The sequence below is a fragment of the Diadema antillarum genome, unplaced genomic scaffold, assembly GCF_040938485.1.
Source record: "Diadema antillarum isolate AM-2024a unplaced genomic scaffold, OU_Dant_1.0 seq00000966_RagTag, whole genome shotgun sequence".
Taxonomy (NCBI): Eukaryota; Metazoa; Echinodermata; class Echinoidea; order Diadematoida; family Diadematidae; genus Diadema; species Diadema antillarum.
In genome coordinates, this window is record NW_027271812.1 from 1 (window position 1) to 21556 (window position 21556).

At 39.1% G+C, this 21556-nt stretch overlaps 1 protein-coding gene across 1 annotated transcript in view; it reads right to left on the reverse strand.

Annotated features, from left to right (window-relative positions):
- Positions 1 to 14369: 14369 nt before the first annotated feature.
- LOC139741958 (uncharacterized) overlaps positions 14370 to 21556 on the reverse strand; it is a 149116-nt gene continuing 141929 nt past the window's right edge. The window contains exons 49-53 of the mRNA XM_071652524.1: positions 19787 to 19996; positions 18706 to 18947; positions 17629 to 17973; positions 16550 to 16737; positions 14370 to 14559 (exon numbers count right to left, since the gene is read on the reverse strand). Of these exons, the coding sequence (XP_071508625.1) occupies positions 14516 to 14559; positions 16550 to 16737; positions 17629 to 17973; positions 18706 to 18947; positions 19787 to 19996 (1029 nt within the window). The 3' untranslated portion in view covers positions 14370 to 14515. The remainder of the gene's footprint in view (positions 14560 to 16549; positions 16738 to 17628; positions 17974 to 18705; positions 18948 to 19786; positions 19997 to 21556) is intronic.

A 21556-nucleotide genomic window follows, 5' to 3' on the forward strand; every position in this document is an offset into this window, starting at 1 on the left:
CGTTGGGCTTCTAATCTAACGTTGGAATTGTGTTCAGTCAGGGGCTTGGTGGGAGCTGCAACTACTCTCTCTCTGCCTGAGTTGATGAGTGGTGTCATAGCTCCTCAAGGTCTCCAAACGATACTCAATGAATCCCAAGATCCTTGTCATACAGGTACTCCTGAAATATAAGAATGCATTGTAGGTCAAAGCTTTTTCTTGAGTCTCAACAAATTTCACTTTGGCACAGAGTTGACTATAACTGATGAAGATCTGATAGCAGTAGAAATACATGTAGTGGCATTCTTATGGAAGAAAACGAGAATAGGTTTATAATAAATGAACGGCGCAACTGGCATGTTGGAGCTTACGTTACATTACGTTACGTTGGAGTTTACGTACATCCAACCTAAGTCATGGAATCAGACCAATCTGCACACAAAATTTATTAGACATCTATGAACATGTACATCAAAGATTATCAAAAGCCCCCACATTGCCTGTATATTTGCCCAATGATTTAATTAAGACATAGATGCAATTAATTTCCCTGTAAGGCCCTTTTTTTTTTTTTTTTGGGGGGGGGGGGGGGGGGGGGGGGGGCTCATGACCATATCCTGAACAACTTTGGGTCCTTGCCCCCTAACTAAACGAGGATGATCAACTCCTAGTATGGTTGAATTCTGTCCACTATCTCTGGAGAAAAGTTGAAAATGTTCAAGTTTTTGCAAGCTAGATGAATAAGATACCATGTATGTCACTTAAGCTTTCTGCTAAAGAGGGCTAAAAAGTTGTAGATCACATAAACTTATGAGTATAAACTTACATATCCTTGTGCACCTTGTGTGGTGTCTCACAAAGTGGGGTACTGCATCGCAACTGCCTTGGCTTCAACGCGTCTTTTGCTCACAACTTGGGTATCTGAATTTAAAAAGGAAGCAAGAAGAATGTTAATCATATTCTACGAAGCAAATATATAACATCAAAAAATTGACCCTCATTTCAATCTTTTAAGGGGCTGAACTAGTTACATGTTTTTTTTTCTTGGCATTAATTTCTATTGCTATTCAGTACCGCTGTTTCAAGTTCATTTATTAATGTGCTTCTTACACCAAATATCAGTTAATACAAATGAAAATTTCATGCAGATGGGTTAAGTGTGGATGTGCACAGTTAGTAGAAAAATACAAGATGTGATTATCCATCGAACTTTATGGCAAATCAATTTCCATCTTTTTAATTCATCATTATTATAATTATATCATAAGTATTAGGACTATTATCATTTACATGTGGCCCAATGGGGCTACCAAGAAAATAAGTCAGCGCGGAGTCTTGTAGGTACACTCTGTTTACATGTTTCATACAAGTATATCAGTCTTTATTTTTAAATCTATAACCATCACTTCATTTACAACGTTATACTTACCGGTCCCTTCATTTTTTTTTTTTTTTTTTTTTTTTTTTTTTTTTTTTGGGGGGGGGCACATTTTAGTCTGTTATTCTCTATATTTGAGAAGACAAAAACAAAAGTGAACAGGCAAATTAGATGGTGCTATATTGCATGGAAATGTATAGTACAAGACATGACAATGGGAAACTGGTTTTCCAGACCAGTTTTCAAACAATTGAACTTACGCTGTACAGTTTTCTGCTTCCATTATCAACAAGAAATATGCTACGATGATCTGGATAAGCAGGTGTCTCCTTGGAGCAGTCAGAACTCCTTCCATCAGCTATTGAAGTATCTCCTCCCCCTTGGAGTGATGTGTGTGTTGAATTCCTGGGCAAATAAGTAAAATTTAAAGGTTTTACAAATCATACAAATTATGGCATGAGGATAATAGGTCCCTCCAGTTTACATTATAAACTTGAAGTGCAAAATCATTTAATATACATATTTGCCATAAGCAACGTTCAGCTCTACTTACACAACTCAAGACTGACCATAACATGGTTTTCACTTCTGTCGATACAGCAAGTACACATTTTTCTTAAATACGAGTACTAACCTCTCAAGGCTTTCATTTTCAGAGAGAAGAACAGCTCCAAAACTGCTCCATGAAGAATAATTAATACTTGAAAATCATTTCTTCAAACAAAACAAAACCAACAAAGCTTTCAGTCTCTTAACGTAGCCTCTTATGTAATTACTGAGACTCTAGAATGTAAAATAAATGTGAATCAATTTCAAACTAGTCTCCCTTCATTAATCATCGTGGAAAACAACAGAATAGCTTACAGCAGGGTTAGTGCAATGGAAGTCCATATCTCAGAGGCTCCTTCGCTGATGTTGGCCCGGTGTTTCCAGCATTCGTCAACCCTGCATTCAATGGCTAGTCGTTGGCCACATCTGTTACATGTACTTCTTCAATCTGGTGATCTGCACCCTCGTGGTGTGACAGAGACTGTACAGCTATCAATCTGTCTTCGTTCTCCAAATGATGACCCCTATACCAAGTTCCTTTAAATCACCATCACTCCCGAAGAACTGTCATGTTACGTCTTTTTATCTGGAGGAAAGCATGAAAACACAATGTTCAGAAATGGATTTAGAACTCATCTCCACAAGACAATATGCAGTTCCGTTTTGTCCACACAAATACTAAGTGTGCATCAATAGAAAAGCTAGTAATTACTTTTTAGCTACATCGATCAGCATATTTAGAAAGACCCAAAGATGATCTCTGCCAAATTTCAATGCCTAAGGTCACCTGTAACTTTCATTAAAAAAAATGTTCAAATATAGTACCCGTTGTCGTCTGCTAAAAGGGGGATCGATCTCCATGATGTGTGAGCACGTTGATCTTCAGCTAGAAGTGTGATGTCACAGTGGACTAACACTTAACAGTGCATGCATCGTATTTCTTACTTAGATGATTGCCACACATGACGTGGGAGTGCAATAGCACTATGGTATTCTCCCAGCTGTGTGGATGCTCGAATGTGGTGGCAAATAAAAGTCCTTTTTACTACATAGGTTATCACAATTATATAAATCACCAAATTTCACCATTTTTTTTTTATCACCGTATCAATCGAGATCCCCTTCTGGCAACACAGTGTCAGTGATTCGGCTGTCAACTCAATAGCAATGTAGAGTTTCTAGACGCTTTTAGTCTATTGCATTAACCCTATTTCAACTGGGCTATTGGAGACCAAGTTTTTATGGGGGGGGGGGGTTGGGTGTCAATTTGACCCCCCCACCCCCCCCCCCCCCCCCCCCCCCCCCCCCCCTTCAGATCTCGGCCGCCGATCAAGCGATCGCCGCAAAATTTTGCCTGAAAATAGAGCCGGATGTCAACTACAAGATTACATGGTCATACAATAGAAAAAATGTTGACTTTATATTTTTGAATAAATCAATTATGCAAATTTATGCATGAAATTATATTTTTACATATAACTCCAACAAAAAGACTGAAGGATTGCTAAATTTTTGTGTCAGAGTTCCTCAAGACACATCAAACAATTTTCTTTTTAAAAAATAGCGCAGTCAAAATCAGTTTCTTTTGTTTTTTGTATTGTTTTGTTAATTTTTCATGTATTTTACTGTTTTTCGATCTTTTGTTTTCCATTGTTTGTTTTTTTTTCCAAAATTTGTTGCAGGCACTTTTTCAAGCTTATCTACATTAGAATTGATTAATTTCAATGGTTAAAAGTTGAAATAATCTAATTTATATCAATTAAACAAAAAAACAAACAAACAAACCAAAATTTGCATAGGATTTGCACAGAAATCATGAATTTGAGCTGTTTTCAGGTTGACATGCTGCAAAACATTGCGTAACTTCAAAACGGTGTACCCGGACGTCGCAAATTTGGTCTCAAAATATGCGGGAGACTTCAATAAAAAAAGTCATGAAATGACGCGGCAAAATCTTTGCGCGTTGCGGAATCGTGGCGTGAAATGTCGAGAAGGGGGTCAATTTGACCCCCCCCCCCCCCCCAGTTAAAATAGGGTTAATTATAGCACAGCTTTATATACGTCGATCTCTAACCGTGGTCTAAACTCGACTAGACGTCTCCCTCTACATACTTTACAGTGATCATCTCTGTGTGCATGATGCTATGCTTGTAGTCCATGTAGAGTTCATACCACTGCACTGTAGGCCTATTTTAAACGTTAGGTCTATAATACCGCAATGAGAACCGGACCTAGGCCCTAGGATATAGCTTATCCTGGAAAACCGTTCAATGTAGGCCCTAGATGTTTAACAGTGGTCTAGGTTCTGCTTCTACTACGTTCTAGGGCTAAATCGTGATATCGGTCCCCTCTCATTCTGCGTGTGTGTCTCCAACGTAGGTACTAAGTAGTCGGAGAGCTCGCCTCTCCGACTACCTACGTTGTACGTTGTAGTATACGAGAGTGAATGCCATTCAAATAACACGCAGATGAGGAGTGAAGCAATAAGGACGTTTACAGACCTGATTTCAGCCACAGATTTCGGTGAGTTTTTGACGTAATTAAACAAAAAATCGCATACCGATTATTGAATGATTATCATAGATTACGATAATTCCTTGTATTTTAGTTTTCCACGATTAATAAAGATATTCATGAAGAATTCGCACAACCACACTGAAAAATGACGTCTGCGAAGGAATAGAGGTGCAGCCGCTGTCGCTACAGCGGCTGCGTGTAGCTACAGTAGGTAGAACCTAGACAGAAAGATCCGTCTGTCCGGAGGACTCTTTTATATTTTGCCATTAACGCTGTCCTCCGTAGACAGACGGAAGGTTGCAGTACCCATTGCTGTGTGGATGTTCTTAACCACTGTCTCTATGGAAAATTGGGTGAGGTACCTCACCCTTCTCGATTGCGTCTAAATCACGGCCCTAGGTCGGCAAATTTAAGCTTGTATGGTGAAATTATTTTTTTAAGAATACGTTACACTCACCAGATTAATGAATAATCCAACATTTTAGGAGAATTTTCAACGTAAAACACAGCCTGTCGCGTCGTCACATTCAAACTGCAGAAACATACACTATGAATCTATTAGCCAATCACATGCGAGGTAGTTTCTACGTGTTTGTTTTACTAAAACACGTACCTCGCATGTGATTGGCTTAGCAATTGTTACAGATTCAAAATGGCGACTTACTGCTCGCGAACGGCGATGTTGCGATATCGATAAAATTTCTGCATTATAACCGAGGTTATGTGAGTATTTCGATTGCACAATGTGAGAAATTTATCCCAAATATTGCTGCATAATGTGTCATGTCATGTCATACTTGTTTGAATGTAAAAAAGCTGTCTGAAATTTGGTTTATCGTAACGTTTGATCTGTGCGCGACTGCTCCACACAGGAGCCGCAATCATTGACTTCGGTCTGTATACGGAGGGGATCCGTGAAGCCAGACGCAGTCTCCGAGGAACATTCCCCGACGGACAGATACAGACCGATCTTTCGGTCAAGGTAGAACCCCAACTTAAGTTCTAAGGTACATGTAAACTAGACCGTGTCTAGTTCTATTAGTTTCTCTAAGATCTAACATTACACTGTTAGTAGTTAACGTTAGGCCTACGACTAACGTTCTGGAGAATTTAGACTCAGAGTTTAGTGTGTCCCAATATTTTCTGAAATGCATAATGTTAACGTTAGAACTGTTCTCTATTAGAAGATAGCTCCTGATGATCGATGTATCATGAGAGGCATTTTTTCAACTTCGCTCTATAGGTGCCTACAAAAGTACAAGTAGCCCCCTAACACAGTTACAATGTCAGATGTACAATGACGTCAATGACGGTTACATTCGTCACTCATTTTTGTTAATTTTGGAAATCATAACCTGGTCTAGACTCTATTTTGTTTGAAAAATGCGTTTCTAACGTTAAAAAGTTAAAGACTTTATAGTCCGCGAATAGGCCAGGCCCCATCCCAACATGCACAAAGACTCGAAGTATTACTGTAGTATTAGATCCTAACACCTAACAGTTGAGTTTCGGCCTCGGATTCTAGCTGTTAGGTGTTAGATCGTAAGGTAACTGCGACCAGCCCCATAGCTAACTGTGTACACTAACGTTACAAGGAGCGTCCCGGGCCCGGGGTTATTCGTAAGGTAACTTAGATGGTCGTTTACGGAGAGGTAGACTAGCCCATAATACTGGAAAAACTCAACAAGTTATAATTAGATCGATCTATGGTTTGCTTACCTTCAAAAATGTGAATAATATCTCCGCCCCACTCCATTTGAAGACAGAAATTTTCTCACGTCCATTACATCCAGGCTCTGATTCTCACGATTGCACACGCACGTAAATCCTATGCATTAGCATAGATACACGCACAGCACATCGTATACACATGCACACAGTACGTCCGTCCACGCACAGGCGACGCATCGCTCAGGTAAACCTTCCCGCGCCCAAACCAGGGGAAATTGCGGCTGGTGATTGGCTTAAAGTAAACACATGACAGGGGAATTCTCAATTTCTATTGGCCTAACCAAATGCATTCAAATATGTATTCACTGGAATTCACCCTAGTTCTGCCAACTTGACTTACTAGTTCACGGTAGTTCCTTCAGTTTTACTAACATGCGCTGTTTTCGTAAGATCAACGAGTTTATGATAGTTTCTCCACTTCGACTAGCTTTACACTAGTTCCTCCACTTTGACTAATTCTTGGCGTATACACTGCAAACTAGTACAGCATACAATTTTATGCTAGTCAGACTTGATTGACTAGCTTTGGGTTAGTAAACCATGGCCTGATTTAATCCAGCAGAGCATTACTAGCTGCATTGCCGCATTTTACTATCATCATGTTCGTATAGCAATTTTTACTAACCATGCTCGACTAGTTTAATGCTAGTCAGGCCAGGAATTGACCCATTTAGGTTGTGTGTGTAGGGCCTATTCATTTCATAATACAGAAATGACAAAAATCTCATATTTCAGCTGTATAGATTAAAAAAAAAAAAAACTTGCCTTAAGACCACCCAAAATAGAACGTACAAATTTTAACTCTGATTTATCTTGGTATAAGAACATGCGTTTATATTGTATTAGCTAAAAATGACAATTTTCCCAATTTCATATTATAGAACATGCATACTTGAGAAATTTCAAAATGTCATATCTTCCTTATTTTTTATCCAATTTTGTCATTTTTGTATCATTCTGTAGGGAATTATCTTCTCATTCTTTAGAAGTTTATTTATACTGGGGTGGATCTCTTCTTTAACACGTACCTCTGAACTGTGAATAGTACATAACACTGTAGCACCTAAACAGCATTTTCTATCTATAAACAGGTAATCAATTCAACCATGCATTTCTTCATTTCAAATGCTGTGTTGATTGTGGAATTCAAGATTTGCCTCAATTCAAGTTTTCAGTTCCATGCAAATAAAAAAAAAATGATATAATAAAGCAAATCTGAACCTCGTGTTTGTACTAAGCTCCCTCAGATACATAAAAAAGGAATGTGTTACTTTCGCGGCATGAAACTTTCGCAAAAAGGAGCCGATGCTTTTTTTTTCCTTTTGAAACTTGCACGAATTACCACTGACATTGTATGCTTTGTGTAAAAATTGAGCGCATTTTGCTTTCGCGAATCGTAGCTCCTTGTCATCAAATAAGTGAAGTTTCGTGGACGCGAAAATTTCTGATTTGAAATTCAGCATTTACACCACTAATATGTTATCTAAAAAAAAAATCCCGAAGGTTCCTACTCCGATGATATAGTATGAGAAGATCCTGAGCGATCATCTCTCGAAATTTGGTGCTTTTACCTGCCCTATAACGGTCTATTCTCAAAATTTGCAACCTGACTAATAAGGTGGAAATCACAGTGTGGATGATAATGTGCTGCTTGGCGGTGGTATGGGCTATGCTCTCACAGTGCTTTTCGGGTTCCATTTCATTACATTTGTTTTTAAACAAAGCCAATGTCAAAATAAATCAATGTATAATTTCACATCAATTTCTAATTATATTCCCAAAAGCTTTCTTCCTACAACGTCTTTTTGATAAGGGCCTTCTTATAACGTAGTCTAAGATCCAGATGTTTTAGCGTTCATCTATTGAAGTCATTGCCTCTGGTAATATGATAAGTCTTGTACAAAGTCAAGGCAGATTTCAGTCTCGTCGGGATAGGCTAAATTCTGTTCTAAAAAACAAAGCCAATGACAAAATGAAATTTCGCGTTAAAAAATAAGACTATAGATCGCCTAAGTGTTATCAAACTGAATCTGGGTTATTGTCATTTCATCAGCAGCGCTGTTGTCACAATAGTCATAATCTTTACAGTTTTATATTTTTATTGAAAATCATTCTCAGTTACATCACTTTTCATCATTTTTGTTACAATATACAATAATTATTTTACAGAGTTATCATCTCTCACCAACACGATTTCTCGTTCCTTTTGTTTATTCCTTCGTAAAGTCTGTCAAGGCCTCATCACTCTCCGTCAAATCTCTCTATTTCTTGTCCTCCATTCTCCAGATAAGGAGCGACCACCATCTACTTAGGATATTCAACAATCATCTCAGACAAACCAAATGGAGAGGGAAATGAACCTATTCGACTCTCTCTTCAACGTCATCAGTGGGATCGCTCTAGATCCCGAAGACGGACTTGTCGATCGTCTATCAAATATTTTTCTGCTGGTCGGATGCATTCTTCCATTTGTGTGGCTACACTTGCAAACTGCTTGGCTTCAAGTGATATGTCTTGTCGAACCGGCGGTGTGGATCATCATAGACAACAGCTTCGTATTGACACATCCTCTTTCCGTTGTTCTGGGCTTAATATTCTCTTGGGCTCCTAAATTCGGATATCTGATAATGCTGTGCGTCATGCGTGATCTTCTTGAATTCGTCATCTACCCCGTTCTAGCGTCGCTTGGCCTCCTTTTCTTCCTGGCGATTCGTATTTTGAAGCCGGACATGGCAAGAAAAGTGGCACCGATTGTCATCTTCATTTTTAACGTCATAACTTGGCTCTTCCGCGGCAACGTACGAACCATTTATAAACAGCGTGTAGACATCTACAACGAACGGAGAGAGAAGCGACAAGGCCCTTGGTCTTCAGTCCGTAGCCTAATCATGGATCAGCTCTTTAGCCTGATCCTCAAGCCAAGACAGTCCACCTGTCAAAAAGTAGATAGTAGACCGAATGATACGTAGTTTGATGTTCTTTCACAGTGACAATCCTGAACTATAACAACAGCAACTGCCAGTAATCCCTCTGTCCATATAAAGAGGTGATACACTGAGCTGTACTAATTCATATTCACTACACATCCGACTCGGCTTGAACAGAGATGAATTATTATCATTGTCGGATGGGATATTACCTGTATGAAAGGAAACTTCCTCTGATAAATTTAAATTGTGCAGCGTCGTGACAGTACTGTTTAGGGATATTCGCTCACGTACAGGTCTACACTCTACATAAAGTTGACATTTTCAAGGAGAATTAGTCGGCCAATTGTTTTTACTGAAAATGCTGTCACCTTAAGATATCATTATAATATATAATATTGCTTTATAGAACGTGGTTTGGATTTGGTTATAAATACATATTGTATTCATTTGCTGAAGTAATTGCAGGCTGCATCCATGATTAACATTTGGTATCATTAGTGACATATTGTTGGTACCTCTTGCTTTGGCGCGTAAATGACGTCATAATTTGATTTAGCGCAAAGCTTGGGCATAAGTTATATTGTTTCTCTATTGTACGTTTTGGACGGTAGAAAGTGAATGATATATTGGTGTGAGCCTATATGAATATTATGCGAGAAAGAGTACATAGTTCCACAGCCACAAAACATATCTTTGTTTTTCATTAGAGTTTGCATGTTTGCTATCAATACCCTTTGCAATACAGTCGACATAGCCAAGTGATTCACTTCTTCTGAATGGGGTGAGACGACAGTCTTGGGGAAATAAAATCACATTGATTGTTATTTGTTCTTTGGCATTATAATAGTAACTACCAAAATGTGCTCCATAACGAGCTACAATAGAAGAAACGGACAATGTACAGTCTTCATAGCTCTGATTTGTCTTGTGGTGCTGCCAGTCGTCTGCTGTATAAAGAGTCGAGCTCAAAGGTGTCTGGAATGTGGTCTTTACAGGGCCTTCGTCATGGTCCAAGTCTTCAATCCTATTTATGAGTAGGCCTATGTTTTTACAAAATTGTAACCGAGGCTCTTAAAAAACCGGTTTAGTGAACCTTGAAACTAATGTTCGACTTTGATGGGCCTTATGAAATGGGGCAATGATCTTGTTGATTTGAATGAATGTAAGTACATATTAGACTAACAGTGCACTTTACGCACTATTTGCATACACACAAAGAAAGGTAGTACAATGTATGTTCATCACATACAATGTACAATGTATTTCCTGAAATCTCTTGGAGGAACGAAAAAAGTACTACATTCTCAGCTTGTTACGCATACAAAAGAATTCAATTCAATTCCCATTCAATTGTTTTGTTGATAATTTTTTTCACCAAAGAAAATGAGATGTAGTCTCAGCTTGTTACGCATACCAAAAAATTCAGTGGAATTCCAATTCAATTGTTTTGTTCATAACAAATTTTTTCACCAAAGAAAGTGAGATGTACATTACGTTATTGTCGAAAAACAGAAATATATTTGAACTGAATTGACTCTAATTTAAAAGGATTTTGCTCACATGCATATCTCGTCGAGACGATCCCGGTGATACATTCCTTCGTATTTATTATGGTATAGGCCTACCTTATATTATATAGATAGTTATCATTTTGTATTCATTATACACTTGTACTTGTTATTAGAAAAATGCATAACGTATAGAGTTGAAAGAGTTGATGGCTTGGAAAATGATTGTATTCTTGTTTGTTAATGTTGTATTCACGTTTTCTGGTAGAGAAGAAATGACCAAGATTAAAGCAAAACACCTGTGATACATAGCAGGCCTATTGTATCATGCAAACACTTTTCCAACGCACAGCTCTCTTTATCGTTGTCTTTTTGTAATAAAATGGCTTTATTAATTATGATATTACGCTCTATTTCTCATCCTGTGATTTTAACATTTATAAAGGGCAATAATGTAATTCTGTTTAGATGAACACAACACAAGCAAAAACCAGGGTTTTTCCATAATCTAGATTTCTTTTATTGACATTTGTACATCCATTTTGATTAACATTTGACACAATCTCCACTTCTCTGTATAAATCACACAAGACTTGCAGAGACAAGGAAAAATAATGGAGACTCTTTCTTCCAAGGAAGCATGGAATTAATCAATTTCACACATTTGTAATCATCCGAATAGGTTTTCTCGCCTTGATCTGACATGCACCGTTGCACCAAGCGAGTAGGGGAATAGCAGAATTACAGGGTCCATTTGCAATAACCGATAACAAACAATGAAATATTACAGTGATAGTTAAGTAAGATTACAGTAACAGACGAAATACTTCATTTGCACTTCGATTGAGGAAAATGTACGATCTCATTACCATATTCAAGTCTAAACCGTTGTCTTCATGACACGCATCAGTAAACCTTCGCTATGTCTTTTCAGTCTGGTTTTAATCAAATACTGACAACAACAACCAAAAAAAAAGGGTCCTGTCACATACTTTGGCACTTGAGCAAGTTTAGAATACTTTCTCTTAATCAATAAGTTAACTTCTTCATGACAATATCGCAGGAATACCATCTTAACGTACTCTAGCAGGCCTAAGTTTATCGTGTGACCTCAACAAATTTCGACATCACTACTAATAAAAAGGGTCATACAGGGAAATAAACCACTTGGTAAAACAGTTGTACTTTCATGATTACAGAACAACAGCTGACTTATTCATATTACATTAATACGAGAAATATATACAAACGATTCATCTAAAAAAAGATTTACATGTTACCGTGAAGCCACCAGAACTCCCACCATAATCTATATCATACCCCATTACATAAACATTCTGTCACGATAATGAAAAGTAAGGCAAAGACGGTATGTATCAAAATAATTGGTGTAGCAAATATATAGTTGCTTTATACTGGAATGTTGATGTTGGTTTATCTTGCACAGGTAAGATTTTTAAATGCATTTCAACACACAACAATCAAAGACTTATTTGGTTTCTTCGTATGTTTTTTTTTTCCCCTTCAAGAAAAGACATTTCAGCGAAAGACAGCCTCCATAACCAAGGCATGGTTTTGTGTGAAGATGGTCAAGTAATGCAACACGAGTTGTCCAAGAGCAACGCAACTAGTCAAAACTAAGCACGCATTCTCGCCTGACCTGGGGCCTAAATTTTGAAGCAGATCCTCGCTACATACCTCACAAATATTATCAACTGCATTTCATTCGTAATTATTTCTACAAACTAGTCAGAGAACAAAACAAACAAGGAACTGCATTAAATTTCTCATACCTTCACCACGTGAGCAGAATTTGGGGGTTTTTCACTTTAGTTCTTTCTTTTAAGACAGCAATGCTGTACAATAACAATGATTTTGTAAACCAAAATTGTAATTCATCCTTACACACTTTCTTTTTTCTTTCTCTACATAAACAAACCAAAATGAGAGAAAAAAGAAAAGGTTGCCACATACCAAAAAATCTCATAATCAAAGTCTTTGGCTGATATATAAAATTTGTGAATCAAATCACAAGCAGATTTGACAGGTTAAAGAGATTTGCACAATTAGAGTAGGCCCAATATGCTTTCTGTAGCAGGCTTTGAATTAAATAAGATCTAAAACATTTAGATTCAATTACCACAGCTTGGCATGAAAGAACTCTTGTTGGCAACATCCTTTTTTTGGGAGGGGGGGGGGGGGAAGGGGAGGGTATGGTTACGTCTAGAAAATCCAATGGTACTGCCATTCAGTTTTACCACATCCTTAATCTCAACTTTGGTTTACACTAAGCTTCCTTTGAAAAATGAATTAAGATGACCTAGCAATACCATCACAGTGGAATGTTTATAACTGTTATATCTTCACATATTCACAAACAAATAAAAATAAGTTATTTAGAAAGATACTACTGAAACATGCAGAAGCAGGCAAATTTTTCACATCCTTCAAGAAATAGAGATTGGCACAACACACACAACAATATCACCCTCTTCATCCCAACATATACACTGTATCTGTGGATTAACAAAAACAAAATAAAACATAGACTGAACGAATCTGACTTACAGCACGCTTTCACTGGACAGCCCATCTCTCTACAAAAGGAAAGCAGTTCTTTCCAAACTTGATACAGCCACCACCGTGTCCATCTCGAACATCTCCTCTTAGTGGGGAGAAATTCTGTCCAACAAAAATAGTCGTGCAAGCAAGGTGCACACCGTTCTAATTTTTTTACACCATTTTCAACAGACATCCAAATAATAATTTTGCTCACAGCAACGAGTCGATTTATGATTGGAAAATTTACGACCAACTGCAGCATACCAAGCTGTACTGGCTGTAGTTTGCACACAAGTGTTTATGCAATGCAGAGGAAGGACTGCAATATCAACACACAAAGCTTTGAAAGCTTAAAAATCATAAATACATCATATGATGAGTGAAATATATTGTGGCAAGACCAACGGAAAGCATTGCTACAAATATGAGATCTCATTTAAAGAGTAGCGAATGCTCGATACCCTCAAAACCAAACATAGCACGTCTCATTTCATGCAGAAGGAAGCATGCAATGCATGTATTTTGAGCACCACAAACCACAACGCATCTTCATACACTGTAACAAAACATGTTATGATGTTCTGGGTTGCTTTGAACGTACCATAGGAGACACTTTCACATTGCAGAATGAATTTATGATGTGAAATTATGTCTGAAGACACTTGTTTTAGCTATGACACATGCTAGAAAACTTGAGATACCATTTTGTATCCTTGTTTCAGGTATTTTGATATGTCCTTGGATAAAATGATAAAAATAATCAGATGTAAATATCAAGGCTATGAATCATACATTAAAAATTTTCCATGGACCTGAAATCAACAGGTCTAATCAGGTTAGTTTAATATCTTGCACTTAAATCTAATGCTGTACTATCTGGAAAACTCAAATGGTTGAGTGAATTCCATAAAGGCTAGTCTCCATTCAAGAACCTTAGGAGCAAGAGTTAATACCGTTTACAAAATGGGATCAATATCATAGCAATATTTAACATCCTGACCATAAACTCTTGGCCAGAATACCTCTTGAACAACTATGCAGGGTGGAATAACTAGACCAGCTTGCATCTCAGACTGCACACATGTGCTAAACACAAACCATTTCAGCAAATCACAATGTTTATTCGTGATTTGCTTCGAGGGAAGGCTTAAAAACCAGGTTGAAATAAATAACATGTCAAGATGTTGAAAGCTGGTAGAGAAGCGCCCTCTATAGCTCTCCTCGTGACAGATACCCAAGTGCCACGACGGAGAACTTGACACATACAAAGCAGAATTCATTTCACCACAAAGAACAGACTTCTATGCGTAGTGTGAAGAGTTGGGGAAATTTTGGCCTGGTCCTCCGGTGTCTGCGTTGTACTATCTATTGGAATAGCCGAGTCTTGAAGATCCCTGGTCATGACCTGAATAGACACAGAAAATATATAATACAGTGCATCATATAAACCATGTATATACAGTGTATGCATACACATACCTGTAGCATATACCATGCATTCATTGGAATAATTCCGATGCTGAAGTATCCCTTAAAGGCATAATTTACCAATTGCACATGGAACAAAAATCCAGCTTTAGTGCTTCAAAATAGTTCTGTAATGTGAGTTACTGTTAGGGACAGAAACAACCCATTTAAAAATGCTAATCAGTATAATCAATGTTAAGTATTGTTAAATATACAAAATGTGCACAGTTATAATAAAATTCTTTCTAGAATAAACCATCTACAGTTATGGTTTATTGAGAAAAATAGTGATTTCTCCCTATATTTTAGGCTTTATTGCAAGATTTTTATACGGTAGGATATTTTGTGATACAAGTAACCTTCACATATTGTACATGCATTAAATTTGATAACTCGAACATTTTTTAAATCACTGCTCCCAGTGTTATTACAGGGTATGTAGAATGATAAGTGAAATGAGCTGCTTTTATTTACTCTGAACATTTTCGGGTACAAAATACATAACAATCTCCTCTCTTTCACTGCAGTAGCCCTAACCTGCATAATATTGTAGAGACATAAAACAGAATATAACTCTTTTTGACATGAACTGTCAACTCATACGCCACACATACAATACTCTACATATCTATTTTCTTTCACTTTATATAATCTGTACCACTTCATCTGCATATCCATTTACCCATCTATATTCCTATCTATCTATCTAGCTATGAATAATTATCCATTTAGTGTACCTACGGTACCTACTCATCTCCCTACACTGTTTCTATCTTTCTATCTGTCTAACCATCTATCTAACCATGCATCTACAATGTAAATACCTGTATTCTTTCTCTCAACATCACTTTACAGAGAAGTTTCTGCTCTACCACCCATTGCCCCATGCCATCCTTAAATGACAAGTTAACTTTAATATACATGTGGATTGAGTGAATGCAGCAATATTATTAGAACACGTCAGTGAGAGTTTGAGAAAAATCGGGCAATCCATTCAAAAGTTATGAATTTTGAAGTTTCTGCTCAGTCACTGCTGGATGAGAAGACTACTACAGCCTGTGATGTCACATGTGTACAACGATATAAAGAAAATATAAAGAAAATTCAACTTGCATAATAAAAGAACGCTTGACTTGCCTCTTTCACAAGGCAGGGGGAATAATATTACCCTTAACAGTCAGCGACAAGTCAAGGAAATGTGCACTTTTTTCAAAAGTTATATTTTGTAAAATTCTATGCATGTGGCATCATACAATGTCTCGTAGTCTTCTAATCCAGCAGTGACTGCAGATACTTTAAGAATTCATAACTACTGAACGGGTCGTCTGATTTTCCCAGAATTTTTACTGATGTGTTCTAATATTGCTGCATTCACTCAATCCACATGTAGTTCATGAAGGTGGACTTGTCCTTGAACGAGCCTAGGTTTGCTGCTAATCACACCCACTTTTTCTTTTTCCAATCTAACTTCAAAATTATGACTATCACAAAAGCTACACCTATTCATCTCTCTACATACTAGTATCTACTTATCTCTGTCCCTAAAGTCTATCTGTCTCCACATATATCTCTCCTTAAATCCATCTACCTTTCCATCAATAAATCTCTCTCTCCTTATATCTACCTATCTCTCAATCTCTATCTGTATCTCCACCTACTGTAAAAGTGGAAATGTTCACAGTGTGAAATTATCATGCATTTTGCCCGACTAAAAACCAGCGCAAAAATTTTAAAAACACAAATATTTTTGCCCGTCACGTTTCACAAATGAATGTCTTGATTCTGCAGAATTTTAAAAATGTGAAATTCATCTTACACTGTCGAGCGTGAAAAATTACTTAAGCGAAAATATCTACTTTTACAGTATCTCTCCTTACCTATTTCTCTCTCTATCTCTACCCTATCATCTCTCTCTCTCTCATCTTTACCTAGGGTTGCTTTCCGTCCAGCCATCGCTCCTAATCTCTCCTGGAGCGATTCTATCTTCCTGATGTAGTACGACCCGTCCGATTCGTTGAGAGCCGCATCCACGGATGCGCTGGCGCCCAGTCTGTCTCCGTAAACGTCTCGTCGTGCGCTGCCCGACATGGCATCTGGGAAGGGTGAGGCACCGTGTCTGAAGGGGAGGTGGGATGAGGAAAAACATTTAAGTTGAGCAGCAATATATTCTCCATGAACAATTTCACAAGCCTCTGTTTCTTCACTGGTACAACTTGAAAGTGTGTTTAATACGCATGTATTATAAAACCTTATTATAATGAGTTCCGCTACAGTGAGTATGACAAGGCAATTTTGCAGGTCTCATTACTTTCATATTCTTTTGCCTTCATGATGATGATGACAACAATGAACAGCATTCATGTAGCACCATTATCCTGATATAAGTAGATTCTTCATATAATGAGGAAATTTTAGTGTTCCAAAGCAGTTCGTTATATCAAGGTCCCACGTAGAAACATATTTTTGACTGACTGAAATGTGTCTAGCTGACCACTTAACACTGAAATTTACCTAGCAGGTGACATTTTGACAGCTTACATGAATGAAATTCTACACATACATTCATGACAGACTCTCTATGCAATAAATCATTTGTTTGCCTTTGTAAATGCCTACATCCTGTATCAACAATAACACATAATTTGTTTATCCAAACAAAACAATGAAATTCACATCCTTGCTACAGATGTTCCACAAAAACATTCAGTTGTTTATATATCCCAACATTTCTTAAACTGGTCACATTTCATCCTTGTAGCTTCTCAGTGGCTATAATTATAATCATAAAATTACCTCTGAGCAGTTTATATAACTGATAGTAGGTGATGGAACCATCCTATTTATTCATAGAACTCATTAAGGTCTGAGAAAATAGACTTATGATTCATATCAATTTGAAATTATGACTATTTCCACTCATCCGACACATTGCTTTTGGCGCCAGCAGTCAAGATATCACGACTTAAAAAAGCAAGACATTCAAGAGAGGGTTGGTTTAAATATTTACCTATGTGATACTGGTGACCTGCCAGTTCCCCGACTACCAGCTGCACTGCCAGCGACCATGCCGTTCATCATCCCATACGCCATCCGGTCTCTCACTGGCGGGGAATCCCCTGCCCTGGGCGTGGCGCGTAGAGGGGAGGTGTAGCGATGGGGGAGGGCTGTGGGGGAGGGCCTCCCCGCTGATCCCGGTGATGCCCCTGCAGAATACGCGGTTGGGGATGGATTCGGCGACAGGTTGGGGTTCGGGTGGGGCTGCGAGTGGCCTTGGGAGGTTCCAGCGCCACCAATGATTTCCCTCGATCCAGCTTTGGTCGCTCTTCTCCACTTCTTCACAAGAAACTTTAATCTACAATGACAAGGAAAACACACAGCAATAGCACCATTTGCAGACCCCTTCTCAAACACAATTATGTAATATTTAGCCATCATTCAAAACCCATCTGCCCTTTTTATATCAGCATTGTCATGATAACGTGAAAATACAACCATATTTAGGGATTTCGAAAGAGATGAATAACAACTCTTAGAATAATCTCTCCTTTTCGCAGTCTCTCTCTCTCTCTAAAATATCTATCTACTTATACATGTTACAATGTATCGATTTCTGTCTATGTTTCTACGTGTGTTATCCATACCATTTCATATCTTTGTTTTGTATGTTCTTTTATATAATTTATGTAATTCTTCTTTCTTAGTGGTCTGTGTCAGCATCTATGCAAACACCTTTTCAAGCACTTCAGAAACTTATCATTATCGGAATTGTTTGCTATTATCATCATTATTATCGTCACCACCATCACCACCACCACCATCATCATCATCACCATCATCATCACCATCATCATCACCATCATCACCATCAACACCACCATCACCATCATCATCACCATCATCATCATCACCACCATCACCACCATCACCACCATCACCACCATCATCACCACCATCACCACCATCATCACCATCATCACCATCACCATCATCACCATCATCACCATCATCACCACCCTTATCACTGTCTTCATCATCATCATCATCATCATCATCAATTCATCTGTCTATGCCATCCTATCCTCACCTTGATATCGCCACGACGACCCTGGCAGCACTCCTGAATCTGGTGAAGGCTTTGTTGTGGCGGGACGGGTGGTCCCTGAGGTCCTCTGGGGAGGGGTAGGCACCCATCTTGGCGATGAGGGACAGGGTGGCCTGCTCACAGTCCTGGAAGCCACCAAGGAGGAGCAGCAGGTACTTCTTCTGGTAAACCAGCGCCTTGCGGAAACTCTCGGCCCTCAGGTACTTGCCGTAGAGCCGTTGAATCTAAGAAGATAGCACAAATAATCCAAGCACTTGAAGAGAGTGTTTGTGCATAAGGATGCATCAAAAACAATAATTCAGATTTGGCTCCCGTTTCTGAAATTGTGTTTGGTCAAACATGATCAGGAGGTACTTCAGAAATGATGATTTTTCTCAATTCTGGATGCAAGTGTGCTGTCCAACATTTTGACCTCTCATGCATACAAATAACTGTCCTCTTGCATGTTGGCATATCGAGCACTGATAACTGAAAGAGTTCATTTTTTACAAGGGTTTTATTTTCACAAATTTCGCAAATCATTGCTACAATGCAAATTTAACAATACACACGAAAATATTGCAAAGGGACAGGCATTAAGTGCACTCATCATAGCCTCTGTACCAAATCGCGAAAACGACATCTCCCAAAAATGTCTGTGACCTCCTCATTTGTGAAAATTTCGGTACAAAAAAATAACAGTTTTTACAGTACTTGATCAACTGGCCATAGAGCTTGTGACAAAGCTGTGGGATAGAAGAACTGCTTGCAGCTGATGGTTGCTGATAAGACTTGCTTCACAGGCTAGACACTCTGTGAATCTCAACATGTTTACAAACAGCTTTCAGAAACATGATTACCAACAAGTACTAAAGCAGTGCTGCACCCTGGCACTGGTCCAACAGTCCAGACCAGTAAAAATCTTTGGTGGACCAGTCACTCTTTTAGGAATGGACCACTAAAAATGGAAAAATTGGGTACCCACTGGTCCGACAGACAGGTTGGACCAGTAGAAATAAATGGGTAAGTGTGTAGCCCTGCAGAAAGTCTGAAATCCCTTCAAATTCAAATCAACACTACTGACCTTCTGCTGCTGCTGCTGCTCTATCGTCTCGCCGTTGACCGTGGTCTCCCTGCGGACGGCGCCCCGCTCCAGGTCCAGCTTGAGCTGGGCGATCTGGCGCTCCGCCTCCAGCAGGGAGTTCTGGGTGGCCAGCCGCTCCTGAGCCCAGGCGGCCCTCTCCCGGCCCAGGGCAGCCTCGGTGTCCTGGTCACCTGGGATGGTCCGTGGTGACTGGGGACGGATGTAGGGATGGAAGGATGTAGGGATGGAAGAATGGAGGGATGGATGGAGAGAAGAAGACATGGGTAGATGGGCAATTATCTACACTGGAAATCCAGCTTTCCACTTTTCAAACCAAAATTTACCCTCTCCAATCCACTCAGTTAAAGATTTTACTTTCTTCGATTTCAGGAAACAATAACACCAGAAAATTTTTGTGCATTTTAATGTCACATATTTTGCAAAATTAAAATGCATGCAAAAGTACTTGTCTACAACATTTGCATTCAATGCCACTGGTACATGTAATTCATGAAAAGTTGATGGTTCACAGTATTTACCTCTTTCATTTTCAAAGAAAAAAAGTGCACTTCTTTCCTTACTTCACAAAAAAAACAAGAGACCCGCGGGTCTAGCGCTCACCTGAGTATCGCAAGTTCACCTTTCACGCAGTCACTAATCTAAATTAAAATTTGACCAGGCATTCTCAAGTAGAAGATGAAAATGTACAATAAGGGCCCAATTTTTTTAAGATTCCTTAATTTGGGGGGATTGGGGCCCCCTGGGGCCCTCTGGGTGGGGCATGGTGCCCATTTTGATAAATTGAGATCCTGACCCCCTAGGGATGCTACCTGCCAAGTTTGACAAAAATCCATCATGAGGTTTTCAGGAAGAAGATGAAAATGTACAATTCAGGCCCCCATTTGGACCCTTCCAACCACCCCCCCCCCTACCCAAGAGGGGCACCCCTGGATCTCCTATGAACAAACTTGAAACTACATTGGGCATGGTGCCCATTTTAACAAATTGAGATCCTAACCCCCTAGGGATGCTACCTGCCAAGTTTGGTGAAAATGGGTCATGGGGTTTTCAAGAAGAAGATAAAAATGTACAATTTAGGCCCCATTAGGACCCCTCCTCACCCCCTCCCCTGGGTCCCAAGGGGGGCACCCCTGATTCTGCCATGAACAAACTTGAAACTACAGTCATCAATGTACTAACTCATAGTATTAACTTAGCTCTATCACTTCTGGTTCTAGAGAAGAAGATTTTTGCGGATTCCTTAATTTTGGGGGGTTTGGGCCCCCTGGGGGCCCCCTAGGTGGGGCATGGTGCCCATTTTAACAAATTGAGTTCCTAACCCCCTAGGGATGCTACCTGCCAAGTTTGGTGAAAATGGGTCATGGGGTTCTCAAGAAGAAGATGAAAATGTACAATTTAGGCCCCATTTGAACCCTTCCCCACCCCCCTCCCCTTGGTCCCAAGGGGGGCACCCCTGATTCTGCCATGAACAAACTTGAAACTACAGTCATCAATGTACTAACTCATAGTATTAACTTAGCTCTATCACTTCTGGTTCTAGAGAAGAAGATTTTTACAGATTCCTTAATTTTGGGGGGTTTGGGCCCCCCTGGGGGCCCCCTGGGTGGGGCATGGTGCCCATTTTAACAAATTGAGTTCCTAACCCCCTAGGGATGCTACCTGCCAAGTTTGGTGAAAATGGGTCATGGGGTTCTCAAGAAGAAGATGAAAATGTACAATTTAGGCCCCATTTGAACCCTTCCCCACCAC